The sequence below is a fragment of the Balaenoptera acutorostrata genome, chromosome 4, assembly GCF_949987535.1.
Source record: "Balaenoptera acutorostrata chromosome 4, mBalAcu1.1, whole genome shotgun sequence".
Lineage (NCBI taxonomy): Eukaryota > Metazoa > Chordata > Mammalia > Artiodactyla > Balaenopteridae > Balaenoptera > Balaenoptera acutorostrata.
The window spans coordinates 103088617-103104458 of record NC_080067.1 but is presented as its reverse complement, the minus strand read 5'-3'; the positions used below and the strand labels follow the sequence as shown (position 1 = coordinate 103104458).

At 37.7% G+C, this 15842-nt stretch overlaps 1 protein-coding gene across 12 annotated transcripts in view; it reads right to left on the bottom strand.

Annotated features, from left to right (window-relative positions):
• ABI3BP (ABI family member 3 binding protein) overlaps positions 1 to 15842 on the bottom strand; it is a 263791-nt gene that overhangs the window by 79354 nt on the left and 168595 nt on the right. For 9 of the 12 annotated variants that reach the window (XM_007164013.2, XM_007164015.2, XM_028168601.2 and 6 more), the window contains 13 exons: positions 15591 to 15674; positions 14553 to 14612; positions 13664 to 13747; positions 12428 to 12487; positions 9758 to 9817; positions 8857 to 8940; positions 7503 to 7562; positions 6603 to 6686; positions 5391 to 5450; positions 4515 to 4598; positions 2849 to 2905; positions 1756 to 1815; positions 1023 to 1103 (listed from right to left, as the gene is read on the bottom strand). The exons of 2 other annotated variants lie outside the window; for them this stretch is intronic. In XM_007164013.2, coding sequence (XP_007164075.2) covers positions 1023 to 1103; positions 1756 to 1815; positions 2849 to 2905; positions 4515 to 4598; positions 5391 to 5450; positions 6603 to 6686; positions 7503 to 7562; positions 8857 to 8940; positions 9758 to 9817; positions 12428 to 12487; positions 13664 to 13747; positions 14553 to 14612; positions 15591 to 15674 — 918 coding nt within the window. The remainder of the gene's footprint in view (positions 1 to 1022; positions 1104 to 1755; positions 1816 to 2848; positions 2906 to 4514; positions 4599 to 5390; positions 5451 to 6602; positions 6687 to 7502; positions 7563 to 8856; positions 8941 to 9757; positions 9818 to 12427; positions 12488 to 13663; positions 13748 to 14552; positions 14613 to 15590; positions 15675 to 15842) is intronic. One more of the 12 variants, XM_028168695.2, reaches the window with a different exon arrangement.

Sequence of the window (15842 nt, the reverse complement as noted above, 5' to 3'; positions counted from 1 at the left end):
CAAAAATCTTACAGAAAGTAAGTTGCTCGGAGAAATTTCGTGGTACTTAATTATCATCATTTTATAGATCTAAATATCAAATAGAAGGCAAACAATTTAGACTTCAGACTCTTCACTGAATCTTATAATGAAATGTTAAAGGGGTTTTCATGGAAGATAGATTTCCTCAGCTGGATCCAGGGACATCTATTAAAAGCAACATGTAGCACTTTAATTAAGAATACTGACTACGTAAAAGATGAAGCATGAAATAGAATTACAATAGCACTTGAAGGAAGCGGGAGAAACTCTGGCCATGACAGTGATAGAGTGGGTTTTTAATGAGTGTAAAAGCATTTAATGAGGTCACAAAAATCATAACCTAATGTTGTTTCTGGAGCTTCAGAACTATGAATAACAGGTTCAAAGCTAGTAGCAGGAACTAACCAAAAGCAACAACATGAACACAAAGTTTAAACACACATAGAAAGTCTTAATTTTTCTTTCAAAACATTAGTTTCAAATGACAATTTTTTTAAGCTTTTGCATTCATAGAAAGCAAACAGTCTCTATAGCTAGGAATAATTCATTGCAGAAGGTAGGCACAACCTTTGAACTCTGCTATGAATCTTAGTATGGTCAACATGAGCCTTTCCTAGGTGTTTGATTTTCTGATTCTCATATGGAAGCTAGCTTTGGAAAATCTGTTTAGGCAATATACACAAAAAAATATGTGAAAGTAACTTGTTACATTTCTTGGAAGCTGAAAAAAAAACCTATATTTATGTACTCACAGCTATAATAAATTGATCACGTGTTTAAATGTAGATATAGCAATAAATAACCATGAGTGACTATGCCAATCTTGCTATAAATAAGAGAGACCAAGAACTTCATCCAAGAAGCAGCTGTTAACCACACCTCAATGCCTTGACTCTTAGGGAACATGAAGGCTGTTACTTCCCATTGGAGGCACTGCTTTGGGACTCCACTGGGACAGACTGCTAGGGCTTACCCCTCAAACCATGAAATAACACATTTACCCAGTTTGGTCTGAGGTGCTTCAGGGCTTGATGTGGTTTTAGGTCTGGGACGTGGACGACGAACTCGTGATGTTTTAGGAGCTGAAGGAAGAAACGTTGGATTACTCTAGTGAAGTTGGTTTTGGAATAAGGTTCTAGATTTTCTAAATATGTTATATTTCCTTGAAATTTAAGACATGTATTTTAAAGATGCAAATATGTTCGCCTATTTTGTTAATTCTTTTATCACTGAAGATTCTTCAGAGGTAAAACTCGCACATAAAATTAAGTCAAGAAATGAAGAGTCTTGTAAATGTCTAAAAAAGGTAAGGACTATCATCAAACCGTACTAAGTTCACACTAAGAAATTTAAATATGCCCCCCTATCCATGGAACCATACAAATTGTTATGATTTAATTGGTCTAGAGAAGACATAGACATTCCCGACCGTGTCTGAAACTAAGCTTTAAATGTGAGCACTGTTTAGACAAAAGTACATGACACAAATTCAATTAAGATTACATGGTAGACAGACATTTTGATCTAAGTCCATGCATAGCTTTAAAAACAACAGATAACTTCTTTTTAGAGTCTTCAATACTCTTATTAAGAAGAAAAATAAAGTTGAAGAACAGCAGAGGATGACAAGATTGTCTTATGAAGCTGGTGATAATGTTATTACAATGATGATGATGATAGAATGGATTGACAATGAGCAGGAAAAAATTGTTGAGGAACACAGAATATCATTACCTAACGTTGTTTCTGGAGCCTTGGTTCTAAGAGTGACAGGTTCAAGCACTGTAGGAAGAACTGACCAAAAATAATAAAATAAACCAAAGAGATTTAAAAAATTCACTTGAAGACTAATTTCAGAAGCCAACTGTTAAGCTTCAGGACTGAGAGAAAAGAGACACACACTTGTTCTTTGCAAATTTGACCAAATTGTGGTGAATATCAATTCATCTCATAAAATAGGTACACCATTGCACTTTGCTCAATATCACTGTGGTCAACAAGTAATTCTACATGTTTGATTATCTGATTCTGGTATGGAAGACTCTTCTGGACAAGCTTTTTACACATTTATATAATACATACTTTTCTAACTACTGGAAAAAGCATTTATCAGTCTATTTGTACTTCTATACAGGTTGACATAAATGTCTACTATTTCAATAATCATGGGTACAATAACGAGTTCGTATGTTTGAAAGTATAAGGATCAATGTAACAAATGGAGTGTGTTCATCAAAATTTCAAAGTGGTCCTTGATTCAATAAAAGTTAAGAAACTCTGTCAAACCCTGTTAGAGAAGGAGAAAGAGTCAGCCTACTCTAACACAAAAGCCCATCATTTAAACTTTCAAGACTCAGGCACATTCAAAAATTTGACCATGAACTAAAAACATCATTCCTTGAAACAAGAGATCTCCCAATATAATCATATAGATACTAATTCAATAAAAAGTAACACAATCAAAAAAACATGGTATTTCCACAATTGATGAGGAAAAAGCGAGTGATGAAAATAAGGGATAGATGGAAATTCATGTTTGAAAGGAAACTTAAAATAGCCAATGCTGTTTAAGCAAATGCACGTGATCACATGATACAGCGTTGAGTGGTTACATGGCAGTTTGACATCCTGAAATTAGTATACACACAGTTCTCTTAAATTCAACAGATAACTTGACATAGAACGTAGCAAAATTGCAAGGTAAAGACTGTAATGGAATGACAACAGAGGGTATAGACATGGTTTTAAGACGCAGGAGAACCTGTGGCTACAATGGTATGACAATGAGCAGGAAAAGCACTATTTGAAGGACACGCATTCTCATTACCCACGATTTCTGGAGCTTCAGTTCTAAAAGTACCAGGTTCAAGATCTGCAGTGGGAACTAGTCAAAAGCAAGGAAATAAACACATGTGAAAAGTCAGCAAATTAAATCTTACCAGGATAATAGTGCTTCAACAGGTATATAACAATTTAAAATTATTTTTCTGAAATTACATACTTGATATTTAAAGATTTGGTCATCACCTAAAGCCAGGTAAACTTTCTTTATGAGACTGTCACAGCCTACACAATCTGATAAATATCTCAATAAAGTCAACATGATATTCTCCTAGGTGTCTAAGTACCTAATTCCAATCATTGTAGAAGACTGACCTAGGAAACTTTAAACATTTTACCAAATATATACTTATGTAACTACCATGGCAGTTGTTGGCTTTTCTGTGGAAGCTTTAAGAAAACAGCATGTCCAAGTGTTCATCACAAGGAAGAAAAATATCTTTTTTTCTATTTCTTTAATTTTGTAGCTATATGAGATGATGGATTAAACTAAGTAAAGTTATTGTGGTCATCATTTCACGATGTACATAAGTCAAATCATTATTCTGTACACCTTAAACTTATACAGTGCTGTATGCCAATTATATCTCAATAAAACTGGAAGAAAAGAAAGAAATAGCATGTCTAAATAAGCATGGATACAATAAATAGCTTTTGTGTTTGAAAGGAGGCCTAGAAAAGAATTAAGCAAAGTGAATCATGTAGATCTTGTTGAGAGCTCATATTTAGAAATAGGCTGAGACCTTGTTTGAGGCAAAGGCACTCAACAAATCAGGATAAAGAACATATAGTGTGTGGTGCCCAGTAGAGCAGCTCTCTGCTCTAATCACAAAAATTCCATACCCTAGATAGGAGGGAGAGACAGTTGCAGGAGAGATCACTGATGCTTCTAGGGTCAGACCCAAACTTCTGGGTCATACCTTCAAGGATTTTCTTCAACTGCTCCTATGGACCCATCCAAACTCAGTACTATTCATCACCTCTTGGAAGCAGAACCTCCCTTATTCCAGAAGTCTGTGTCCTCTGGTTGGTCTCTACACCTTACTTTCTGTCTATCTCCATGATTTTAAGACCCAACCTCTTTCCAACTCCTTATTCCTGTCCTTCACAGACTTTTCTCTCTTTCAGCTCAGAGATGTTTATAACCCCTGCAAAAAACAGCTTAGTTTGCACAGACACACTGCCTTGGTTCAATCTTTTAATGTTTCACATTGAGGCAGGTTCTGAATTTGACTCTACTACAGACTGCGAAGTAAAAACCAGCCACCAGCTTCTGCGATATCCTCACAGATCTTGATGGGCTGTGGAGAGATGGAAGGCACTTCGTGTTTGTTTCTTGAAATAAAAATGCTTGGTTCTACTTAAGACATTTTTTTTCTTTAAGAGAAGAATGGAATGGAATAAGAAAAAGTAAATAAAATACATAGTAAAAGAGTAGATCCTTGTGTAGAAAGCACAGGGAATTCAGCTGCCACACGCGTCTCCCCTATCATGTTTTCCTTTGCTAATTCAACAGGGGGAAACAGCAGCAGGTCATTTTGTGCCTTTGCCCACATGGGGCTCACAGGGGCTATCACTCCCACTACTAGCATGAACCCCAGACTCCCAAGAGTTGCAAGGACTCAGTCCTTTAACGAGAGACCCACATTTACCCGGTTTGGTTTGAGGTGCCTCAGGAGTTGGTGTGGTTTTAGGTTTGGGACGTGGACGACGGGTCCGTTTTGATGTTTTAGGAGCTGAAGAAAGAAAACCTTCAATTACTATAGAGTCTGTAGTTCAGAAGCTATGGGTAGCATGACACATGGCTCTAGGTTTCCTAAAACTTATTAGATTTCCTCATATTTTAGGAAATGTGTCTTTGTAACTTTTTAATTGGAAACTTTCACCCTTATTATAATAGTATGGTTTTTTTTTTTTTTTTACAAGTGAAAGTTCATTGGCAATGAGTCAGTTATAAAAGTGAAGCATCATTCAAGAAGTGAAGAATCATTCATAGAACTCTTGTTTGAATAAAAAGGATAAGAATCACTGCTAAACTATTATGGTAGTGGTGATAGCCAGGTACAAACTCTTTGACAGTTTACTAAAATAAGACCATGTCATTAACTAAAATGTCAGTTAAAGAACAAATATCACAGACAGTTAAAAAAAACAGTAGACCTTTAGATCCACAAAGAACCCTCCCTGACACCGTAATAGTCGTTAGAGTCAAGAGAATTGCTTTTTAAACCCAGCTTTTACAAAACATTGGTTAAAAAACATACAAGATGACAAAAACAATTTCAGATGGTTACATGTATAACAGTTGACCTGAGTTAGGATCATGCATGGCTCTCTTAAAAACAAGGGATAACTTGTTTTAAGAGTCAGAGACTTCAATTCTTTTAGGATGAAGAATATCATGGAGTGACAATAGAGGATGACGATGTAGCTTTATGAAGCAAAAGAACCTGTAGCTTCGATGTTGATGGAATGAGTTTGACAATGAGAAGAAAAAGCACTTACTGAGGATCACAATGTGTTATTACCTTGTGTTGTCACCCAAGCCTCAGTTCTGAATGTAACAGGTTCAAAGTCTGCAGTAGGAACTGACCAAAAGTATTAAAAATAAACCAAGTGATTGTTTTAAATAAGCTCAAAACATTTACTTCAAAAAGAATCTTACTAGTATAATATAGGTTCTAGAACTACATAGCAACTTTTAAAAACTCTTAAACTAGAAGAGTAAAAGTTGATTTCCTAAAAATTGGCCATACCTCAGTCAGGTACCTATTTCCTTATTCCTCCTTCTCTGATGATCTGATTCTAACTAATAAGCCTAAGTGGGATGTGTGGGTATTGCTAAGAACTTATCTTTGGGAAGAGGCTGAGGCCTCAGCATGATGAATCAAATTGGGTATCCCTCCAGACTAAGCAAAGAAAGAGCATGCCTTCATGAGCAAAGAACAGCTTGCTGATATATACTTGATCAAATCTCAACTGCTTCATCAAGTGCCTAAAGATCTCCACCATAGGAGTCCATGGACCAATCAAGATCTAGAAAAGCTTTGACTACCACCTTGAAGTCAGACATCCTTTATACTAGTATTACAGTTAGACTTTCTCCTTTGGTTGGTCTCTACTTATATCCATTCTTTCTGATTTTATTCCTTTCCATCTTTCTACTCATCTATGTACTATGATGATTTCAAGGCTCCACTCTTTAAATTTATCTTTCCCTGCTCCAAATATTTATGTCCCTAGCACATCTTGTTGGTAGCACCCAAATATCAATCTTGTATTTGCATAGATGCTGTCTAATGCCATCTTCTATTTTATTTACAAAGGAAAGGCTTTTGTTCTTAACTGTCTTGAAGGTTTGAGGACTAAAACATGTCTCCCACATCTGATACATCATCTTTAGAGGTATACAACTTGGAGGATACTGAAGGCACTTAGTGTTTGTCAATTTGAACTGAATATGCCTAATTTTTCACAAGAAGCTTTATTTTCAAGAGATAAATGGAAGTTAATAAAATGCACAGTGACAAAGATTTTACAGAGGAAGCAAAAGGCATTCAGCTGCCCCACAGATCTCCCCCTACTGTGCTCTTCTTGCCAGCTCCACAGTGGGAACTGCAACTTAATACGAATTGTATCTTTACTCTCATGGGGTGTATTGGTTACTCCCCAAAACTGGGATTACTCAACACCCTGCTGGGTTAGGTTGTTGGGACTCTAAACCAGGAACACAAGTTTACCTGGTTTGGACTCAGGTGCTTCAGGACTTGGTGTGGTTTTTGGTCTGGGACGTGGATGAATTGTCTGTTGGGATGTTTTGGAAGCTGAAGGAAGAAATTCTTGGGTTATTATATAACTACATCACCCATGGTTCTGGAAGCTATGGGAGGCAAAGAACATGACTCTAGATCTTCTACACCTTGTTAGATTTTTGCCTGTTTAGTTTGAGATTTTTGTCACATACATAACTCCTTTTATATCTTCTTTTATCATAGAAGATTCTTTGAAGACAAAAATCACTTTTTAATATAAGAAATAAAGATTAGTAATTATAATCAAAGTCTCATAGAGCAGCTTGACTGGGCAACAAAAAGGTTAAGAACTGTTGCTAAATTTTAATGGATAATGAAGAACAGTCATACTCAATCTGAGGTTTATAATTTAATCTTCCAATCTTGGGTACATGTTCTATATAACTATTAAAATAAAAACATATTATTACCTAAATAGAAACAAAACAACAAAATACTATGCAAATAGAAAAAAGGTAGAAATGTAGATGTGCAATGAATGGATCCTTCTGGCCCTATGAGAGCTGTTGATGACTTTATCTGTCTAGATAAGAGGGAGGTCTGGATGTGTTTGAAAACCAGCATGTGCTTTTACCACAAGCACCGCTGGAATAAAACACAGAATGACACAATTTCAAACAGGTTACATGGCAAATAAATATCCTAAAGTAGGGTCACACATGATTAGTTCTATTAAAAACAACAGGTAATTTAAGGGTTTTCATAATTTTAAGAAGAATGTAATTGAATGGCCACAAAGAATAAAACTGTTGTCACGTGGAGCAAGATGAAACTCTGGGTCTGACAACAAGCAGGATAAGGCTTGTTGAAAACACAGTTTATCATTACCTAATGTTGTTCTGGGGGCCTCCGGTCTAAGAGTGACAGGTTCAAGGACTGCAGCAGGAACTGACCAAAAAACAATACAGTAAACCAAAGAGATTTAAAAATATATGAAAAGTTAGAACATTCACACCCCAACAAAACTTGCTTATATATCATTCCCTCTATAGAAACAAAGAAAAAAAAAAAAAACAGAGAAAGAGTAGAGGATTGTTCTTTGAACATTTGGCCAAACGATAGTCATGGTCAGTCTTAGGCTTATCCTTGGAAATATCTTGAGTCAACATGAAATTCTCCTAGGTTTTAACTAATGGATTCTAATTGATACGGAAAACTCTGCAGTGGAAAATATTTTTAGGCATTTACCTAATATACACTGAACAAAGAAATTGTCTTTAAAATAATCTGATCAACTTGTACTTCTATGGAGGCTGAAAATGAGCCCTTACTGTGTTTAAGTAAACATGGATACAATAGACAGTTTATAAGTTTGAAACAGATATAAAAATTAATCATTGGAGTGGATGGTGTTGGTCTTGCCAAGAGCTTATCTATGGAAAGAGTCTGAGACCTCTGTCCAAACCATGACATACAAAAGAGCAGGATAAAGATGGTTACTCAATCTGAAATACTCAGTAGAGCATCTCTCTGGCCTAAGCCCAGAAAAAGTGGAAATCAAAGACTGTTGATGTCTCTCTATCAAATCTAAGCTCTTGAACCAGGTCCTCAAAATCCTCTTTCAATTGACTGGATGGATCCATCCAAATGTAGCATCATCAACAGCCAGGTTTTGACCATGAGAAGTAGGAGAGTCTGTTCCAGGTACCCCCAACCACCACACTTCTGGTTCTTCTGCCTTGGTTCACATTTCCCTCCATGCATTCAAATCCTGTAGTGGGCCTAAAGCCCAAGGTCCAAGGTCCAAGTCCAGTCCACCTTGATCTTTTCCCTTGTATCATGCGAACATATTCTCAACTTTACTGTTTTAGAAATGAAATGTCTCCCACAGCTGGCATATCACCCACAGTTGCCAATATTGGTCCAGGAATTTGCAAGGGACTTACAATTTGTTTATTTACTTGAACGTAATATATTGGCTTTGTTAAAGAAGTAAAACTGGAATTTTATAGTAAAAAATATACTAAATGTATGTCAAGACTCACACATAAAAAGAATATGGTATTCTGGCACCAACTGTATCTCACCCAGTCATGTTCTCCTCAACACCTGGTAGAGGAGACATTACTGATGATGCCTCATGACTCCATGCTTAGAGAGAATATGAGCTTGGCACTGCTTTGCGTCCTCAGTGGGACAGGTTACTAGGGCTCACCCTTAAACCAACGAATCACACATTTACCCGGTTTGGTCTGAGGTACTTGAGGGCTTGGTGTGGTTTTAGGTCTGGGACGTGGACGACGAGGTCTTTGTGATGCTTTGGTAGCTAAAGAAAGAAAAGCCTTATGTTATTCTACATTGTATGGCTCTGGGTACTGAGGAGACGTTTTTCCAAAACCTGTTAGAGTTTTTAAAGTTCCATGAATTTGTAGTTTAAAATTTTTACTCCTTTTATGCCAATGCATCTTTTTTTTTTTATGGTTGAGGGTACTTTGGAGGCGAACTCATGTTTATAGTCAAATTACTCATTCAAGGCATGAAAATTAGCACTTGTAATCAGATACTCATAGAACTTCCTCACTGGGGGAAAAATGAGAAGGAGGACCAATTCTGGTGCAAGGGGAGGGGAAGTTAGTGTCACACTAAGACCCTAACTTCAGATTTGGATAATTGCCTATTTGTCAAATTAGTAATAAAACACATCATTACTTAAAACACCAACAAAGAAACAAACATACCATGCAAATAGTTTTTAAAAAAATCTAGAAACTTAGATGGCAAAGGAGCTTAAGAGTAGCTGTTATTGCTGATCAGCCTAGAGAGGAAATAGATCCCAATTTGTTTTAAACTCAGCTTTAACACAGAACACTGTTCAACGAAGCACAAGGCAATGTGATGATTTCAAATGCCCCACGTGGCAGGTAAATGTTTTGAACTAAGCTCATGCCTGCTCTCCTAAAAACAACAGGAACCTTGTTTTTAAGAGGCTTCAGGGCTCTTCAAGTGAAGACAGTGACCAAATAGCAGTGGAGGATGATAGTGGTCACCTCGTGAAAGAGGAAAAGCCATGTGATGGGGATGGAGACTGAACAGACTGTACAAGGAGCAGCGAAAGATCTAGGCGAGTGGCACAGGGTCATTACCTAATGTGGTCCCAGAGGTCTCAGTTGTAAAAGTAACAGGTTCAAGGTCTGTAACAGGAACTAAAGTAATAAACAAAAGAGGTTTTTAAAAAAATGTGTATGAAGAGCTACAACATTCACATCAAAATGAATCTTGCCAGTGTAACATTGCCTCTAGAATATTTTTTTAAAATTTCTGAATGAAGGGTGTTATGGACTGAATTGCATCTCCTCAAAATTCATTTGTTGAAGTCCTAACTCCCAAGGTGACTGTGTTGGGAGTTAGGGTCTTTAAAGATGAAGTTAAGGTTAAATGAGGTCATAAGGGTGGGGCCGTAAGCCAATAGGACTACTGTCCTTATAAAGGAGGAGAGACACAGGGATGCTTACACATACAGAGAAGGCCCTGGGAGGACACAGTAAGATGGTAGCCACCTGCAAGCCAAGGAGAGAGGCCTCAGGACATATTAAACCTGCTGATACCTTGATCTTAGACTTCCAGGCTCCATAGCTGTGAGAAATAGATTTCTGTTGTTTAAGACACCCAGTCTGTGTTATTTTGTTACAGCAGCCCTAGCAGACTAATAGAAAGGGAAATCAATTGCTGTGCTCAGACTTGGCCAAACTGTAGTTACGGACTTCTTCATCTCATGAGATAGTCATTACCTTTGGTCTCTGTTTAGCACCACAAAAGGGAAACAGTTCCTGTAGTTAGTGCTTGAATATCTGAGTCTGCTATGGTAGACTTTAGGATACTGTTAGGCTTTTACTTAAATATGTTTCTAACAACCCTCAAGAAGCACGTGAAAAACTAACCTGTACTTCTGTGGATGCTGAATAAAGAAAATATCTACTATTTTTATCAAATTATGGTTGCAGAAAAAGTTCCTAAATAACCAAGCAGCCGTTACACAAACAGCCAAAAAGTGTTCTGATAATCTTGCTGAGAACTCAGCTTTGGAAAGATCTTGTGACTTCTGTCCAAACAAGAAGACTAGGTAAGAGGCAACTTCTTAGTCTGTGGCATCCAGTAAAGCCAGAGTGGACAACTCTCAGTACAGGGAAAACTATCCAAGTATGGGAAGAAGAGATTTCTGATGCTCATTAAGAACAATACTAGTCTTATTCAACTAGTGTCATTCAAATGCATCATCACCAACAAAAATGTTTTGCCTGGCACTTAGAAGAAGCAGGGATTCTGCCCCCTCTGGTTGCCTCTATATATATCCTATGTTTTCATCTTGTTCACTCTCACCTATCCACTTGTGCAAATTCTGATGTGACGTCAAGGCCCAAACTCCTTCTCTGCTCTACTGAAGCCCACGTTGATTTTTCACTTCTTTAAGACTTGCTATAGATGTATGAGATGAGATAATTTGGGGTCCCTCCATCACCAGTTAGGGAAGAACTATAGATCAAAAGCACTCATTTTGGATTATATGTGAGTTAAAAAATAAAATATATATATTTCCATTTAAAAAAAGAGCCGCTATAATGAGTCTACACTTAATGTTTGTGTACCTAAGAAAAATCTTGAATTTGCAAAAACACCCTGCCCTGTTCTCATCCTCTAGGATTTTCACACAAGAGAAGTGTTTGTGCTCAACTAACCTGCAGACTGAGAAGTATAACATGTCTCTTACTATCCAGAATTGGAGAGAAGGTTATGTCTCTTCCAAACATGAACTCCTTGCCAGTTCTGAAGGGGCAAGGACTCTTCATGGTTCCCTCACTAGGGGGTATATGGGTTTACATTTTCAACCAGTGACAGGCTGCCAGGCTCCTTAAGCCAAGGGCCCTGCTTTTACCTGGTGTAATCTCTGCTGCATCTGAACTTGGAGTGGTTTTAAGTTTGTGTTGTGAATGACATGTCCGTTGGGATGTTTTTGGAAGTAGAAAAAGATAAATTTCTGTTACATTAAAGCTTCTGCAACTTATAGGTTTTTGAAAAAAATTTTCTTTAAATTTTCCAAAGCTTGACAGATTTTCTTCAGTTTCAGGAAATGTTTCTTTCTAGTGTGAAAAGTTTGGCCCTACTATGCTACCGTACCTTCCTTTGTTATTGAAGATACTGTGGGGACAAAGTTGACACATAAAATGAAGTTATTAATTCAGAGAGTCAAGATTGGTATTTTTTAATCACATTCTCCTAGAGTCCCCTGACTGCATTAAAAAGGTTAAGAATCATTTCTAAACTATGGTAGAGGTTAAGGGGGAGTCAGATTCACCTTAAGGATGGGGCTTACTATTTAAACTTATTAGCCTTGATCACATTATCTGTTAGACAATTCACTAAAAACGTATTACCCAAATGTTAACAAGACAACAAAAAAACCAGGCAGATAAAAAAGGCAGGTGCATAAAGGATGTATAAAGAAACTTCCCTGTCACAGCCTGGTTAGCATAGGTCAGGACCAGGCACTCTTATAAATACATGAAATTTACCTTAACAGAGAACTCCGGTTGAGCTAAAAACAAACTGGCTTGAAAAAAATTTTAACTAAGTTACAGGGCAGGAAGATATCCCAAACTAGATCCAGGGATGACTCTCTTTAGAACAAGAAGTAACTTGCTTTATGCACGTTTAACTCACAAGATAAAGAATGTAACTAAATGACAACAGAGGGGAATGGGCAGAAGTTTGACACTGAGCAGAAAAAGTGCTTGCCGAAGGTCAGAAAATGGCATTACCAAATGCTGTCCCTGGAGCCTCTTTGATAGGAGTAACTGCTTCAAGGACTGTAGCAGGAACTGACCAAAAATAATAATAAAAAATGTTAAACATTTATACAATCTCAGAGGGATATGGTGTGTTTGCACTCGGATACCAGTTTATCACTCAGGAAGGACTGTCTTTGTACTCAGATAAATGTCCCTGAAGTTTCTCATTCTGTGACGATCCTAGTCTAGGTAATGTGCCAAAGTAGACCTTACCCATCTTGCTAAAAACTCATCTTTGGAAAGAGAAAACAAGCTTTGCCCAACTGGGGTACTTAAGAGAGCAAGATAAAGGGCAGCCATTCAGCCTGTGGTTCAGCTGTGTCCTTCTGTCTCATGCCCGGGAAAGCCTACCATGTATGGATAGTGATGATTCTTACATAAAACCCAAACTCCTAATTCCAAGAGTAAAAATTCCTTTTCAGCTGGTCCTTTGAGCCCATTTAGCTACAGCAGCTTCAATAAAATGCTCTGATCAGCACTTAGAAGCTGACAGCCTTCACTGGTCCGAGAAGCCTCTGTCTCCTCTCACTGGCCTCCACACAGGTCCTGTCTTCTGAACTGCTTCACCCCACCCCCTCGTGCCCCAGCCATCCAAATCTATAGTGATTTCAATGCTCAAGCCCTTCCTAACTATTCTGGCCCACCCTGATTGTTTCTTTAAACCAGGGGTTGATAAACTATGGCCCATAGGCCAAACCTTGCCCATGGCTTGTTTTCATACAGCCCATTTCCATTTTTAAGTGGTTGTTAAAAAAAAAAAAAAAAGGGAAAAAAGAAAACTATGCATCAGAGATTACTGAGGCCACAAAGCCCCAAATATTTACTACCTTGCCCTTTATAGAAAATATTTGTTAACTCCTGCCCTAGATCTGTACTATGACTTATACAACTTTAATAGTTACCAGGAAATAATCTCCTATTTGCCCAAATATATGTTTGACCTATAGCTGTTTCAGTCCACTACACACATGCAATATATAAAGGATGAATAGAATTGAATGAGAAGCCAATGAAATAGACATTTAGAGAGAAGATGCTAATTCACAAAGGAGAAGGAATTCGGCTACCCCCTAAGACCTGTCCGACTATGTTCTGGTTGCCTGCTCTGGAGTGAAAGTGGCCGCTGGCCCTGACTTGCCCCTTCACTTTCTCTAGACCTCACAGGGATGGGCTTCAGGATTCCTCAACCGGGATCTACACATTTACCCAGTTCAGTCTGAGGTGTTTCAGGACTCCATGTGGTTTTAGATTTGGGACGTGGATGACGAGTTCGTTGAGGCACTTTGGGGGCTAAAGGAAGAAAACTTCAGGTTAATAGAGTGTTTTTAGCTCCAGAAGCTGTGGATAGGATTATAGTTGTTATGATTTCTTGAATTGCAGGAAATTTTTCTTTTGAGTTTGAAACATTTGTCCGTATTTGATGATTGCCTCTTTTTATCACTTATATTACCATGAAAAACAAAAATCCCACAGAAACCTGAGTTGATATATCAAGGAGATTCTCAAAAGGGATTTCGGAATGAAAAAAATTTCCAGAAACCTACTGAATTATTGTGATGGTGGGGAAGGGGTAGGGTGACTTTACACTAATGATGGTGCTTGTAACTTCAATTTACTAGCCTTGGACATGTTTTCTATTTCACTCCTTACTGAAAAAAGACTGTATCATTATCTAAAACGGCAAAATAAAAACAAAATCATGCACGTAGTAAAAAATATAGGAATTTAGATCTGCATAAGAATGACGTCACACCATAATGGCTGTGACACTATACTCAGTTTGGATCAAGGACAGACACTCCCACCCCTAACCTCCATTGATTGTGTCTGAAACTCAGTAACACAGAATGTGATTAAAAGGTTACATAGGGATGAGATGCCACAAATTCAAACGCATTGCCTTACAAATATGTATATTAAGCTAAGTTCATACTTGATTCTTTTAATAACAAATGAGTTGTTTTAATACTCTTCAATGTATTAGGAAGTAATTGAATGACAACAGAGGATGACACAGAGTCTTGTGGTTGTGACAGTGACAAAATGGGTTTGAAATGAGCAGGAGCAGATGCTTATGGACATAATGTGTCATTACCTACTGTTGTCCCTGGAGCCTCGGTCCTAAGAATAACTGGTTCAGGGATTGTGGCAGGAACTGATCAAAAGTAAGAAAAGAAATCAAAGAGATTTTTGTGAGTGCATGAAATGTCAGAAAATTCATCTTAACAGTAAAAATAATGCTTCGAAGGGGAAAAGGGAAGGGCAAGGATGGATTACACAAAAGCTTTAAAACCAAGAGGCAGGAACTATAGGGGTGGGAGGTGAGAGGTAGAGGGGGTGGGGAGTAGAGGTTCACCCTAGGGTCTGCCCACCACACATAGAACAGAGAGCCAAAAAGAAGCTGAGACCATACTCACTAAGAGACTAAGTGCTTAGTGAAGAGAGTGGCATTTAATATAATAAGGTGAGGAACAACCTCTCAGTTTGTGGTATCATATTAAACTAAGCATTTTCAGTTCTAAGAATAGAAAAAGCATGGTCCTGTGTAGAAGTAAGGATCACTGAAGCCCACTGGATCAAACTTAAGCTCTTGAGTAGACATCCCAGTCCCTTTAATTTCATCCTATAGAGGCCCATTCAACAGGAGTGTTATCAACAAATCATCCTCTGTCTGGTCACCAGCTTCCTTCAGCACATTCCCTGTTTATCAGCCTTTGTTCCCTCAACCTTTCACTCATCTAAATTCTGCACTGATTTTTTTTCCTAATTATCCTGGATCATTTTCCTGCTCCAAATATTTACTACATTTCTAGCATATACCATTTGTACTATTCCAGAAATTATTTTACATTTGTATAAACATGCTGCCCTATGATATTTTCTACCTGTTTATGCAGGAACAGCTTTTGTTTACAACTATAGTATAAAATGTTTGGGAAATAAAACATAATTCCTACTTCTGATTTGTCTCACAGTTGCTAATATGGTTATGGGGATATAGAAGGGATTAATAAGAAGAATAGTGTTTACTCTTAAGAGATATATAAGGCATGTACCAATTATGTGCACAGAATTCAGGGTCCCAGCTAGGGTAGAATGCTTGGATTCCTTAAACCAGAAACTGCATATTTACCCAGTTTGGTCTGAGGTACTTCTGGATGGGGCGTGGTTTTAGGTTTGGGACGTGGACGACGGGGTCTCTTTGTTGTTGTTAGAGCTGAAGGAAGAAAAGTTAGGATTAATATAGTGCTGGTGGCTCCCTTACCTCTGAATAGGATGATGTAACTGGGCTCTAAGCTTTCTAGAACTTGCCAGAGTTCTTTTGAGTGGAGACACCTTTGTTACTTTGGTTTGAAATTTTCTCCTTCAATATATTAACAGGTTT